The sequence below is a fragment of the Mastigoproctus giganteus genome, chromosome 2 (genome assembly GCF_048544385.1).
Source record: "Mastigoproctus giganteus isolate SK-2022 chromosome 2, ASM4854438v1, whole genome shotgun sequence".
In the NCBI taxonomy this organism is placed as follows: domain Eukaryota; kingdom Metazoa; phylum Arthropoda; class Arachnida; order Uropygi; family Thelyphonidae; genus Mastigoproctus; species Mastigoproctus giganteus.
The window spans coordinates 48,855,755-48,871,178 of record NC_143576.1 but is presented as its reverse complement, the minus strand read 5'-3'; the positions used below and the strand labels follow the sequence as shown (position 1 = coordinate 48,871,178).

At 39.4% G+C, this 15,424-nt stretch overlaps 1 protein-coding gene across 1 annotated transcript in view; it reads left to right on the top strand.

Moving 5' to 3' along the window:
* The window catches only part of LOC150089294 (uncharacterized), a 610,558-nt gene that overhangs the window by 201,816 nt on the left and 393,318 nt on the right, over window positions 1-15,424 (top strand). The window contains exon 4 of the mRNA XM_090389936.1: window positions 12,309-12,454. Coding sequence (XP_090246062.1) covers window positions 12,309-12,454 — 146 coding nt within the window. The remainder of the gene's footprint in view (window positions 1-12,308; window positions 12,455-15,424) is intronic.

Genomic DNA, 15,424 nt, shown 5'->3' with positions numbered 1-15,424 from the left:
TGTCCCACATGTTTTGCAAAATTGATATCGCCTTCCCCAAGAATTATTAGCGAGTTGGACCAGGAGAGTTGGATGGAAAAGAAGCTTCCTATATCTAAAATAAAGGTAATCCCTGTTGTTTCATAAAAGAATTTTGAATAGAGCTATCTTCCAGAAACCTGAAAGATGCCTGCCAACAAACATTTGTTAAATAAATTCAGAACTTGTAGGTACAAAAGGTGAAAATTTTTGATGGCCGCATTCTCAACAAGATATAGCCTGGTCCAACTCATTGTTTCTAAATAATTCCAAGTCTTCTGGAATTGTTTAGTAACAATGAGTTGGTCCCAAATAGTCACGGTTGTCACAACGAATTTTAAGTTGTATTGGAGAATCATGTTCAGGCAAATATTCTGGAAAAAGCTTACCAGCGATTACATCGACAGTCGAAAACTAATCATGAGTATCACCAGCCTCACAAGAGACTGTGTTGTAGATTTCTGGAGTGATTACTTTATCTCAACTCATCTTATGTACTAATCTCCAAGGTTCAGAATTGCCCACTTGGGAGACAAAACTTTGCCAAGATGACGTTTTCGCTTCGACAATAGCTTTAAAATATTCTCTTTTAAAATTACAATATATGTCTTTAAGATGCTAAACATCCTGAAATGACCAGTGCCGGTGGCGCTGGAACTCACATCTTGCGGAATTTACTCGTCTTCTTAAAATAGACAAACGAGACGTCCACCAAGGAATTGAAGTGGCCTTCACAGATTTCCTCTTTGAAGATGATAAAAAAGCTCTGTATATTAAATTTTGGATGTAATTTGCATATTCCAGTGGCAAAAGGTTGTTCAACCTTGTCTGATTGTCTTCCGTTAAATCTGAGTGTAGGAAATCCCGAAATTTAGTCCAGTTTGTTGACTTCACAGAGAATCTGACATTCTTAGTTCTTAGTTCACTCTTAGTTCTAGAGATTCTTAGTTCTTGTAGATTATTATTTACAGTCCTGCCATTGTCAGAAATTACCACTTTAAATGAAATAACTCGATGGTCACCATTACAAATATTTTCCTTAACATTCCATTCAGACACATGCTGTGAGAGTCCAGGAGACGTAATTGTCAGGTCAATATTTGATTGTCCGTGGACATTGCAAAGAGTCGTTGACATGTTTGGACAGTTATGAACAGTACAATGTGAAGATATAACAAATTCCTCCAAGATCCGACCTCGTGGGTCATTTCATTGCTAAAACACAAATGAGTTTTATAGTTGGAATCCATTGTGACCAATATGTTAGAATATGCGAACTGATTACAGATTTCTTCAAGAAGGTGTATTGATACAGTTATATCCTCACTTGGGGCACAGTATAAGGAAATCAGACAACAATCAGTGAGCTGTGCAGAGATATGTGCACATGTGGAAATAGCCCTGCAAAAGCGAGAGATCCTTGTAACTGTCAGATTATTATTGAAGATCACAATAGCGGTTTTAGGCTGTACGGAGTCAATAGCAATAGTTCTTGCAGATAGTGGGTACCCCATAACTTTATATGTATTGTCAAATCTGTGAAGGGAAATAAAATGTTCTTGATGCGTGAGGATATATTCGCCTTCCAATGCCGGTACTCTGAGCTCATCTGCAACCGCCCTTGAGCGTTGTGCGTTGACCTGCATAATTTTTAGGTAATGTTCACCTGATCGGGCATTGTACTTTAGCTGAGAGAATTTGTATTATTCATGTATTATCCTTTGTCTTGGGAGATCGACTGCACGCATATATTCGGGAAAATGTGAATCCCTAACTGAATGATTAGGATCCCTATTCCTCCGTTTGCAATTAATGCACCTAGGAAATTCTTCTTTTTTGGGACAGTCTGCAAAAATGTGCCCGCCTCCACACAACGTCCACATGAGACCGATTTGAGAGTACAGAATTGAGTCATCTGTCCATAAGCTAAGCATCTAAAACACCTAGTAACTAGAGTAAAACATCTATATTTAAGAGCGGAAAAGCCCAAGAATATTCTCTTATGTACTAAGATGTATCTCAGGATTCTAGGCGAGACGCCTATGACCCAGTCATAGGCTTCTCTGACCTTGTTCTTTTTACATGAATTAAATCGAAAAGTTGTCGCCTCTTGAATTTCTTCAGAAGTGAAGCCATAATCTCTAAGGTTCTTCTGGAAAAGATCATTTACGATTTCTTCTTTGGGCATCTCTTTCGGGACGTCATATATTAAAATCGTTGGATACGAAAATCTTGGCTTATTTGACTGCAGGCCTGCTTCGTTAAAAGATGTAGTTTTTCTTATTTTGTCTAAATCTTCTTTATTTGTGGTTTCTATCAGAACACTCTTGTTTCGTACAATCCTAAAACTCTTGATCTTGACATTTTTATGTCCATCCCGTAAAGATTTAGTAATTACGTCTTTCACCTCAGAACTAGAGGTAAGCTTGGAACTTGCAGTAGGCTGAAAGATGGCCACATGTTGGGGAGAAACTTGAGGCAACTCGGTTTCCGTAGAGCTCCTTAAAATATCTCTCTGCTGGGAAGACGCTGCCCCATCAGGGACACTGTCATGTCTGGTTCGCAGAATAGTAGGATGTCCACTATATCCTTGTGTTAACATATCAGCATAAATTGGATAAGCTGTCGGAGAAGCGCTGCTTACATAAGCTGGTCAAAATGATTGGCTCTAATTCGCATTTCCTCTGCTCTTGCTTTTAATTTTTCGTTTTCTATTAGCAACGTAGCAGTGATAGTTTCCAGGTCGGCCCACAGACCATGAATATAATTTAATTAACCCCGGGGGCTCGCATCTGGTGAGTATGGGCTTGGCACACCCAGGGTCCTGAGCTGGATATCATCATTTTTCTCTTTCTTGGTGATTCCCTTCTACTTTTGACTCTCTCTCTCTCTCTCTCTCTCTCTCTCTCTCTCTCTCTCTCTCTCTCTCTCTCTCTCTCTCTCTCTCTCTCTCTCTATCAGGGTAACTCGGGAATTTGTTTTTCCCTGGTACAGCATAAGCCTCAGGCTTCCTTGCACCATATGGCTAATAATAATACAATACAATACAATACAATACAATTTTATTTATCAAGAGAATTCGTTTACAATAAATGAAATAATAATAATAATAAAGGCCATTTTAGTGACCTTACTGATCTTTGCAGCCATAAATTTACTTAACGCTCTTTTAATTTTATTCATGATTCCATTAACGGTCGAGCCTTCCAGCTGATGGCCCAAGATGAACTTCATGTGAGAATGAGGACTAGAATTTGCGTCCACCGTTCCTGTGTTACCATCCCGAGGAAGGGCAGACACCTCGTTATCGCTATTTATATTTACGGAATTTTCTCTCTCATTATCAGTTCCACCAGAATCAGAACTAAGAATTTGCTGTGATAAGGGGACAGACTTTATGTCCTCCACTCCAGAAGATTGATCTATCCCAGTTCCACCAGAATCAGAACCAAGACTTGGCTGTGACGATGGAACAGACTTAGTGCCCTCTTCACCAGAAGGGTGATCTATACTAGTGAGAGTAACTTTCGCTTTCTTACATTTGGTCTTGGCAGTACGAGGTTGGGTAGTCTGACTAGACTGACTCAATGCTGAGGCTGAAAGGGGAGGATATTCCTCCACAACACCATCGTGTTCTTCTGAAGATGAGTTTGTAATGTCTTTATCATCTTTTTTACCTGACTTACCATTTTTAGGCTCCATAGTCTGTATGTTTGTGAATGTTTATGTTTATATACACACAAATCTCAAAGTCACAAGGTAATACATTATTTCAAAAATCCTGGAAAAAATTGTCTTTATTTGTAGAGATTTCTTGAATGTCCAGAAAGCAACTGATTCCAGGAACTCCTCTAAGTCTTATGGACAAGAGTAGCACCAACTGATATATTCGGTACCTACCTGATAGTATCTATCTAGATAAACAGACTGTTATGCTTTTGTCCGAATTTTCAAAGATGGGACAATATTGAACGCTATTTAAGAAAAACTCAATTTTGATTTTTATATCTGTGAATGAAGCCACCAGAGGAATCACAAAAATATACATTAAATTAGGAATTGTAGGAGGGTGGTTAAGATGCATGCAACATTCCTGCATGACCAATAGGAAGCTTGCTGGAAGCACATAAAGTTTTGCCCAAAACAAGCCCAACTTTTATATATTCTCTATATATTGGTCAAGCTCTTTTCCATTTCTTCTGTGATTTGGGAAATAAATATACATGTAGCCAGAGGGCTCTCATCAGTATGGTAGCTCTCATTTCCTAGGTTCCCGCCTGATATTGGCACCAAAAGTTCGCAATGAAGAAGAAGCACCTGGTTCTATAGTAAATCATTATACATACGTACTACTACTGGCTATAGCAACTAATGAAAGGGCATCCATGTTTGAACATATATACAACCTCTACCCTATATATTATCTATGTCAAAATTACTTTTACTTTACCTGCCAGTCTGTAGATTTTTAAACATTAATAACACAGCAATCCCTCATCAAGTTGACTGAAATAAACACCATTCAACTCACCAAAATTTAATGAATCCTTGAAGACGTAATTCCAAACAGGGGATGGTCTGGAAACTGCTAAAAATAACCACAAGCCAGGAGCACATAAAATATCCATATAACAAGTAACTGACGTAGCGACGCCTCTGGTATATGGGCTACTGGACAAGAACTAATAGGAATTAGGGATCCTCGGCTAGCAAAAAACAACATTTTAAAATGTGTCTTACCAATTCCAATGTACCCTCTCAAATCTGGTCCTCAGCTCCAGATTTACTTAAAGTCCGTCCTTGGGATCGAGTACTGGTTCTTGAGATGGCTTAACCGAGTTTCTGTCCATCCTTTTAGACTCTCAAGGGTCATTCTCTACTAGAACCTTAACATAACACCCTGGATGCAGCGGAAAATTAACAGGATCATACACACTCTCGCACAAATGCTCACAGGCAGAGTGGATGCGCCAGCCCTGGATAATATTCTAGTCAAACCACGTGCCACTGCTAGACGTTGCGGAGGAGTAAATCATCCACTGCGTCCAATTCTGAACAATCTTATCAATGATATACAGGAATTTTTCTAGCAGGGATAAGGAGGTGATTATTCCCTTGTATAAGGCAATGGTCAGGCCACACCTTGAGTACTGTATACAGGTCTGGAGGCCTCATTTCAAGAAGGATGTAGAGCTGCTGGAACGAGTACGGAGAAGGGAAACAAAGTTAGTGAATGGAACAAAGGGTTGCTCTTACGAAGAAAGGCTTAAATTTTGCAAATTCCAGTGTCTGGAGACTAGGCACCGGCGAGGTGATCTGATAGAGGTGTATAAAGCCTTGAATGGTTTGAGCATGCTCAATGCTGATGGGATTCTGCCTCTTGCTCAGAATAATCACCTGAGAGGGCATAAATTCAAATTGAGGAAAGACAAATGTAGGATACATGTGCGGAAATTTGCCTTTAGCCAACGGGTAGTTGGTTGGTGGAACAGACTTCCATCCCTTGTTGTGGAAGTTGATAGCCTAAATAAATTTAAGGCTCAGCTGGACAGGTATTTCGAACGAACGGATGGGTGAAGTGGAAGTTTTTTTTTTTTTCTGGCTGATGCTGCATAAGCTTGCTTTCTTGCATCATATGCCTCTACTAATGCTAAATGCTAATCTTGGTAGCCTGCAAAGATTCTTCCCATCAAATACAGCAAAAAAATTTAACTCTCTGCACATAGATGCAGAAAAACTCTGTGAGCATGCAACATACCGGAAAGAGTTCTTCCAGTATTCTTATAGACTTACCGAAATATGAATCGGCTGTAAAATAACAAAATACCAAAGAATTTTGAGTAAAAGTAAAACTTTCTCATTGAAGAACAATAATAATTTGATAAGCTATTGACTGGTAAATACACTTTCCCTAACAGTTGTGTAAATATGTAAGTTATATATGGAATTTGTATAATGTACGTACAGAATCATTAATGTGTAAATACTGCATAAAAAATATATATATATATATATTTTTTTTTTTTTTTTTTTTTGTCCTCGCTTTTTTTCCATTATATATGGGGTCAGAGTTTTTATTGTTTTGGCATGACATTTTTGGGGCCGGATGCCCTTCCTGACGCCAACCCTCACCCTTTATCCAGGCTGGGGATATGCAGTGGTCATTCCCTGACCTTCCGCATTCTCCGTATTTGGTGGTCACGGACTCTAACCCCGATCTAATCAAAAAGCGTGCTGCTGCTGCCCACCTGGCTACCAAGGCGCCACTGTATATATTGTATTAAATATAAAATGTGTATATAATATTTTGGGACGAGACTACGTGTTCAGTTTATATAACCCACTGCCCGTAGTATCTCGTATCATGACATGTAATTAGCACCTTCCTGCTACTTTGCCGTCCCGGAGTGGTTTCCTTTCGTGAAATAAACAGATGATAATAATAACAATTTAAATTCAAAGGGGGAAATGTGTTGGTGGAAAAATCAAAGGCTCGCTTGACGATGATCCTATTCATAAATATGACAGGAACTGATAAAAAAAAAAAAAACTGTTTGTTATTGGAAAATCTTTAAACCTTGGTGTTTAAAAAAAATGTAAGAAAACCTCCTGTGGATTAAACAAGAAAGCTTGGATGACTTCCGATATCTTTCGGCAATACGTAAATGATTGGAATAAGGAGCTATTCAAAAAGAAGAAAAATATTTTATTGTCAGTTGATAACAGTCCTGCACATCCCCACATTCAAAATTTGTCCAACATTAAGCTGGTGTTTCTGCCTCCCAATGCGACATCAATTTTACAACAAATGAACGTAGGTGTAATGAAATTTTTGAAAGATTTTTATAAAAGATTTCTAGTTCTGCATCTGATCACTAAGAGAGAACAGAAACTTGAAGAGTCTATATCGATATTGCATGCTATAAAATTATTGAGGGTTTTTTTTTTTTTTATAACACGAGAGGTGATAGAACCTATAGTACCGTGCTTGGGTTGGAGGTTGAGAAGACGAAACAAGATATTTGTTGACATTGGACTTGAACTTCTGTAGACTAATTTTCAGGAAATACGTAAGAAGGAAGGTTGTTCAAGAAAACAACCTTCCTTCTTACGGTTGTTCAAGGCAGTTGAATGAATAAACGAGGAAGATGAAAAATTGGTTCTGTGAGTTTAAAGTTGGACAGTAAATGGATGCTGGCTGGTGGCGGCACGTGTTCGGACTGTTTTGAAAGAGTGAGCGAGAATTATAGATGACAATTCTGAAGAACAGTGACCATGGAAGTATCTGTAGAATGGGCATGCAGCAGAAACAGTACGTCTATGAGACAGCGAGTGGAGAGGCTCTGTTAGAGATGAGTCATTAATTAACCTAACTGCCCTCTTCTGGATGGAATCAAGAAGCCTGAGAGAGGTTTTGGGGGCACAAAGAGATGTGGGAACAATATCCCATGGCAGGGCGAATTTGCGATTTATACAGAGTGAGCAGCTGTTTGGAAGAAAAGTAACGCCGAGAGCGAAAGAGAAAACCAGTTTTTTAGATACAGAAGCAGCAATATTTGCAATGTGCTTGTGCCAAGAGAGATTGAAAATCAGGGTAATCCCCAAAAGAGATATATCATCTTGGCGAGAAATCGGAGTATCACCAAAGATAAGCATAGGAGCAGAAGAATCCTTTTTGAGAGATATAAGACAGGACTGAGTTTTAGAAGGATCGAAAACAAGTAAATTGTCTTTGCCACACTGGAGAATTACCTGGAGAACGGCATTTAAAGAAGTGATTGCGGATATTCGAGAAGTTGAAGTTCATTGAACAGGACAAGGTTTCTCAAACTGGAAAGTGCAATACAATGTGCTACCATCAGCAAAACTATAGATAGGATTTCCGTTCAATGAAAGAAGGTCATTAATATACAAGAGGAAAAGAACGGAAGGAAAGAACTGAACCTTGGGAGACACCACATTAGTAGAGAAGTTAAAAGACAGAGAGCCATCTACCATCACCCACAGTGAGTGGTCAGAGAGAAAACTGGATAACCAATTACAAAGAACAGTTGGCAAACCCTAAGATGGAAGCTTCTTTCGAAGATATTTATGCGAAATACGATCGAAATCCTTTGAGATGTCATGAGCAACTGCTTGTGTCTCAACGAACTTTTCCATTGAATTTGGCCATAAATTGGCAACATAGGCCAGAATATGACCTGTGGATCGACACTGACGGAATCCATACTGGCGATCGTTGAATAGACGAAAGGTTTCTAGGTAGTTTAAGAGGTGGCGGTTAATTGATTTCTCCATTACTTTAGAAAGAGTAGAAGTAATTGCAATGGGACGATAATTGGATGGGAGGGACTTGTCATCCTTTTTAGGAACTGGCTGGATATGAGCAAATTTCCAAGCAGAAGGAAAAACACCTTTGGAATAAGAAAGTGAAAAAAGGTGGCAAAGAATAGGAGTAAGTTCAGGAGCACAGGTTTTGAGAACAAGTGGAGAAATAACATCTGGACCTGGAGCTTTCTTAGAATCAAGATTCGTCAAAATCCTTCTGACATCCTTTTGACGGAAGACCACATGAGGCATTGAATGGAGCGTGTTGAGAATGGTGGGAGGTGTTTTACCAAGATCATTAATACATGAGTTGGAAGAAAAATGGGATGCTAGCAGGTCAGCTTTATCCTTGGCTGAAGCGACAACAGAACCATCTGGTTCGGACAGAGGTGGGAGCAGAGATGGGCAAAAGTTGCGGCCAATAAATTTGGCAAGAGACCAGAATGCTCGGCTACCATTAGGGCAAGAAGCAAGTTTTTTTACTCTTAGCCAGTTAATAACTGCTTTACAATTGTTGAGAGCTTTGGTGTAGGCAGAAAATGAAACTGAAGAATTAGAAACAAGCCAATTACGATATGGAACATTCTTCTTTTGAACAGTGTTATCACTTTTATTGGAAAACCAAGGGTTAGATAAAGGACGAGATTTTAAAGTGGAGTGTGGGATAAAGGATTCCATTCCTGCAAGAATAATTTCACTGATGAGATCAGAGCAAACGTTGGCATCAGAAGTTTTGAAACAGTAATCCGACCAAGGAAAGGCAGAAAAGAAGTCTCGCAGGTCATCCCATTTTGCATTCTTGTAATGCCAAACAACACGAGGTTGGGAATAGCCATGGGATAAAGGTTGCACTGGTGAAGAGACAATCACCAAGTTGTGATCTGAAGCGTCTAAAGAACCTCTCACTTCGACCGTGTACTTAGAGGGTTGTTTTTGAGAAAAAGATCAAGCGTATTGGCTGTATGATTAGGATTGTCTGGTGTCCTTGTAGATAAATGAACAATCTGTGCAAGGTCATTAGTAATTGCAAAAGCCTCAGCATCTCGAAAAGCTGGGTCGGTGTGTGTCTAGAAAATAGAAGCCAGCTGGAGTTGTGAACATTAAAATCACCAAGGAAAATTACCTCACTGTTAGGAAAGTTGGACTGGAGAAAGTCAAGTTGCAAAGAGGGGAAGTCAAAGAGCTCCAAGTGATTAGTAGAGTTGGGAGAACGGTACAGACAACAGATGAATTTGACACAATGGGGTAGAGAGATTTTAAGCCAGAGAAGATCAAAGAGAGGAGATTCCAAATTGCCAAGTCTCTGACAGGGAATATTAGAACGTACATAGGCACAAGTACCACCTTTGAGGCCAAATGAATCATACAGCGAATACTGAGATGAGCAGTAGTTGAATCAACAGATAATTGAGATCCTGTCAGAAAAAGTACATGGGGTTTGGCAGACTGCAAGCGGGAATGGACATCGTTGAGGTTAGAATTGAGACCACGTATATTTCTGAAATGAATTAGGAAGTGCTTTCTAATGAATTAGAAATTAGGAAGAGTGATGCATGGAACTATGGTAGCCACGGTCACTTGTAGCTGAAGTATCGTACATTATCAATAGATGTTGAAGTTCTTGTTCTTCTTGGTGCTCCACATTGCTGTTCACAATTTCAATTTTTGCGTTTGAGAAGCCAGGACTTTACAAAACAGTTCACGACAGTTTGTTTTCTAATTGCGTTTATTGAAGAGGAAATCCATTGAATCGCATCTAGGATGCTGATTTTCTTTGCAAGTTCACTCGCACATGTTACATCGTTCATGTTTGCAATGAGATGTCTTAAAACACTTTTCCTGTAGTGAAGTTTAAATTTTTTTATTATCCCTTGATCCAAGGGCTGACACTCTGCAGATGTGTTTGGTGGCAGAAAAACGATTTGAATGTTGGACAATTCAATGTGCGGGTGAGATGCAGCATTATCCATGAAAAGAATAATTTTTCTATTTTGACGAATCAAGTTTTGGTTAAAGTGACTTATCCATTCGCTCATGATATCTCGTGTCATCCACGCTTTTTTATTAGAGTTCCAGTCAACATTCAAAAGATTCAACTTTATGCCCTTGAAACAACGAGGATTTTGTGGTTTTCCTATAACAAGAGGTTGTTCAAAGTCTCCCAGCATATTTGTACACAATAGTACAGTCAAGCGTTCCTTTGAAATTTTTCCGCCCTGGCACTTTTTGTTTTTTAGACTCATTGTTTTTTCAGGAAGAGCTTTAAAATACAACCTTGTTTCGTCACAGTTGTAAATATCCTTAGCTTCAAAATCACGACGTAAATCTTCCAATTTGATGGTCCACTCTGTTACAACCCCAGTATCAACAGATCCACCTTCACCACTTACGGTTTTCGAAGAAATTTTATGCCGAGTTTTGAACTTGTCTAGCCATCCCACAGAAGCTTTGAACTCATTTACTCCCATAGATTTCGCAACTTCCAAAGCCTTTTCCCTATTAATGGGAATTTTTTTTAGCACATTCGCGACAAAACCACTCATACGTAACATTGTCAATTTGAGTTTGAGTTTTCCGGAATGATTTTTGAACCTGATCATTTCCGTGTTGCCAAAATTGTTTGAGCAGTTCATTTTTTTTTTCTTTAGGATGTCGCTTACCTTTCCGATTTTGAATTTTGCAGCGAGATTGCGAACACTATTTTTTGCCGATCATACGCATTAATGAGTTGGACTTTATCTTTTAAAGTTAAATGTTTACGAGAAGATATTGTGCACTTCATACGATACTGAACAAAACTGAAAACTGAAACTGAAAAGACGAAAGGCCGACCAAATCCCCCCCCCCCCCCCCTGCACACACCGAATTCATCAGAAGTTTTACACGTGCCTTAAAATTCTTGAAAAAGGGTTTAGAACCGCGACGTAAACCTTGATAAAATTCAGAGAATCGGAAATAGAAAATAAACACACGATTGAGGCAATACGTGGAAGAAAAGTTCCTAGAAAAAGGGCCGTGAGCTCGCCCGCTGTCCGTTATGGGGAGATCAAATTAAGTGCTAATCTAAACGAAACAGTGCAGATTGCCTGTCCGCGTCCGTTACAGAGAATGTCCGCTAGACAGAAGTTGAAAACACGTTAAAACCAATGGAGGTGACTTGGGGAATTTGAAAATGTCCGTTGTAGAGAGATGTCCGTTAACGAGAGGTGTCCGTTAGGAGAAGTTTCACTGTACTTATATTATTTGTTTCTCTCTAAAATTTCTTTTGTTTTTTGAATCTATCTTTTCATCAAGTTATTGATAATTTAAAAAAAATAGGAGGTAGATTTAATTCATCACTGATATGAAGTGTTCACTTTTTAACGGCCTCAGGGATTTCCCATTTCCGCTATCACTAATATAGCTAGTAACGGTTATAACGAGGAAATGTTTTTGGTCCTTGATGCTCATTATAACCAGGTTCGACTGTAACGGGTTAAATGATAATATTGAATAAATATTATCATGTAACCCGTGTCCTCTAGCTGGATAACTGTAAAGGGACATTTCTTTCGAAATAAACTGATAATAATAATAATAAATAAATATACTGTAAAATATGCTAGTAAAAACACTGCTGGCCGATCAATTTTCCAATCTCAAGTGAAGGAACTTATGTTTACCAGATGAGTTATTCCAGGTTTTATTGTCCTCACAACATATAAATCAGTCCGTGAGCACACATTTATACAGATATAATTCATAACAGTGTAATATTGCCACAACAGCTAATAAAAATGTATAGCCCAATACATATTTAGTCATCCTGGGTTGATGATCGAAGCTCTGATTAAATTAATAAAATAGCAAAGCGGCAATAGTAAAAGTCCTTTTGACCATTTAACTGAATATTTGTCTTTTGTAAACCACAAAATAAGTACTGCAAATTTTAAAACCTTGTGTTTTATTCTCATCCAAAAAAGGCAGAAAAAAAGTTATCACTGATGAAAGCAGAACACAGCAGATTTGTGAATGAAAGTGAGAGAAGGACCAACCATCTAAGAAGTCTGTTGGAGGAAGCAGAACATGAAAGAATAAACCTGTATGCACAGATAAATGAGGATAAACGGTATGTAAACACTTTTTATTCTCACATATTCTTAGTAAAATATTTGGAGTATAAACAAAAAACAAAATTTCCCAACAGGAATTCTCTATGCTCTGCAAGTGCCTAGCAGTCACCGTTGCTTTTGAACATAAAGTCTTCTAAGTGACATCAGAAGGTGATATCATGTAATGTGCCATAAGGAAAACTCTTGAAGCAATTCATGTGAGCAGTTTGGTTAATGTGTGTTGTGTCAGGATTTCATGATGAAATATTCTCTTTTCGACTTAGCACTACAACATAGTAATCATTTGCTGAAGATAGCTTCCTATCTCCCACCCCTAACAAGAAATCCCATACTTGCAGGATCCAGAACTCTTTGCACTGGCCTACCAACGCCAACAAAGTCCTCCCGAAAAGCAATTGAAAATGTAGCAATTCAGAGGCTAGATATATTCTTTCAGTTTTATTTCACTAACCGAAGAAATGAAAAGTTGAAACAGAATGGGGATAAAAAGAAAATTCCAGCTCTGAGAGGAATTTTTTTTTGAAAATTCTGAGTGATCAAAACTCAGAGATGATTGATTATTATTATATTAGGGTAACTCAGTAATTTCTTATATACGTATGCCCTTATTTGTTTCTTCCAGCGGAAAAACTTTGTTGTCTACGCCGCAGACCGACTAACTCAGAAACTGAGCGAAAAAAGCGCATTAAAGTCAGAGGTTATTAGGTGAAACAACCCAACCCGTGTAAAAAATTACTAGCTAAAAAAAAAAAAGGACAAATGCCGAGAAAGCGTTGGAAATCCCCGGAATACGTCGCGCTCGTAAGTCATGCATTGGAAACCATTTTATCTATGTGATCTTGATGGAGGTCATTGTAGTGTCTGCAATGGAATGTCTTGTTTGTTCAACTTTCTAGCTTCGTTTGTGCCGTCTGGGCGGAGGGTACACCTCTCTTAAGTTGAGTGGGGTATGCAGCTTGTCTATTTTCCTTATGGCCTGGCAAAGTGATGCAGTGTTTTTCTGCAATCTGAAATCTTCAGGTCAGCTATCGCTGTTTCCTGTTGCTTCAGGCCGCTTCCACCCTCTTTCCGAGTTATTATCGGTCTCTCCACGGCTGATTCGAGTGTTGTCAGCTGCTCACGGTCATGATTGTCCTTGTCTTTCTCATGACAGCTCGGTGTTAGTCCAATCTGTGATCCCGAAGGAGTATGTTAGCACAGGGACTGCATAGGTGTTTACGACTTTAACTGTGCTCCCTCCATTCAGCTTTGCTTTGAGCAGTCTTCTGAGTCTCTGATGGAATTTTTCGATCAGGAAGGCCTTGATTTCCTTATGCTCTAACTTCTGAGCCTGAATTTCCCCAATATTTGTAGGTCCCTCCCTCTGTCTTGGCTTCGATCTCTTTACCAGTCTGCAGTTGGTAGTTTAGACCAAATAATTTCACCTAGTGCAATCTGTGGTATTGCACTTGTGAAGAACAAATTCCATCCTGACATCATTACGGAATTCTTCGGTGATCGGAAGTAGCTGCTGGAGCTGCTTCTCTGCTGACGCGTAGAGCATGATGTCATCCATGTACAGGGTGTTTCTAAATTATTGTCGGGGTTTCCGTGGCCTATAATTTTCAAACCAGAAACAACAAAATAAAATTGCTTACGGAATATGAAAGCGTAACTCAAAAGTTTTATTTGGCAACACTGTACTCGCCGCATTGATGTCTGGGAGATATTGACGGCATTACTTCAAATGGCGATTGTTCAAGAGAGGGCAATGTGCGTCCACTGTACTTTGGTTTTTCGAAACAAAGTCCGTTATAACAATGCAATGTCGTTACAGAACTCAGTATGGAAAAGATCCACTTCAGATAATGCTATCCGACGTTGGTTAAAGCAATGTCAAGAGACTGGCAGGGTTCTGCACCGAAAAGGAGCAAGGAAGACCAAACACTTCGCAGGAAGATGTTGATCGAATCCACGAAGCGTTTTCTCGAAGCCCACAAAAATCAACTAGACGAGCTTCTTTGCAGTTAGGTATATCACAAACGACTGTTTGGAGGGTTGTTCATAACCGCCTTCACCTCCATGCCTACAACCTGCAGATTGTGCAGGCTTTAAAGCCAAACGACAAACCCCGCCGTTTCCAATTTCCGAAACGTGGAAGCTAATGAAAATTACCTTCGGAGATGGAGATTTAGTGATGAAGCAACGTTCTACGCATCAGGGAGGATAAATGGTCATTACTACAGAATATGGGGATCAGAAAGCCCACACGCCATTCGAGAATTCGAAAGAGATGGTACAAAGGTCAGTGTCTGGTGTGCTTTGTCATGTTCAGAAGTTTTGGGGCCCTTTTTCTTTGCGGAAAAAACATTGACAGCGGTGACATATCTGGACATGCTGCAGCTGTATCTGTTACCCCAGTTGGAAAATCATCAGCCAAATGTGGTGTTCCAGCAAGATGATGCGCCGCCACATTGGGCTCTTATTGTCCGAGAATTTCTTGACATGCATTTTCCTGGGCGCTGGGTTGGGCGTGGTGGACCGATTCCGTGGCCTCCGCGCTCACCCGATCTTACGCCGCGTGAAGGACATTGCGTACAAGACCCCTCTGACACTGAAGCTCAGAATTGTTGCTGCGATCGAAACAGTTACACTGTAAATGCTGGGGAACACTTGGAGGGAAATTGAATATCGCTTGGACATCTTACGTGCCACGAAAGGCGCACATGTCATGTTGAAGTTGTTTAGCATTCTACAGTATCGATTCTATAGGTAATAACACTTTTTGAGTTACACATATTCCGTAAGCAGTTTTATTTTGTTGTTTACGGTTTGAAAATTATAGGCTACGGAAACTCGGACAATAATTTAGAATCACCCTGTACATCAGGCGGGAAATGGTGTACAGGTTTGTTCTTCCTTCTTTGAGGTTGTATCCATACTTACTGCTGTTGAACATGTTGTATAGCTGGTTGAGTGTTAGACAG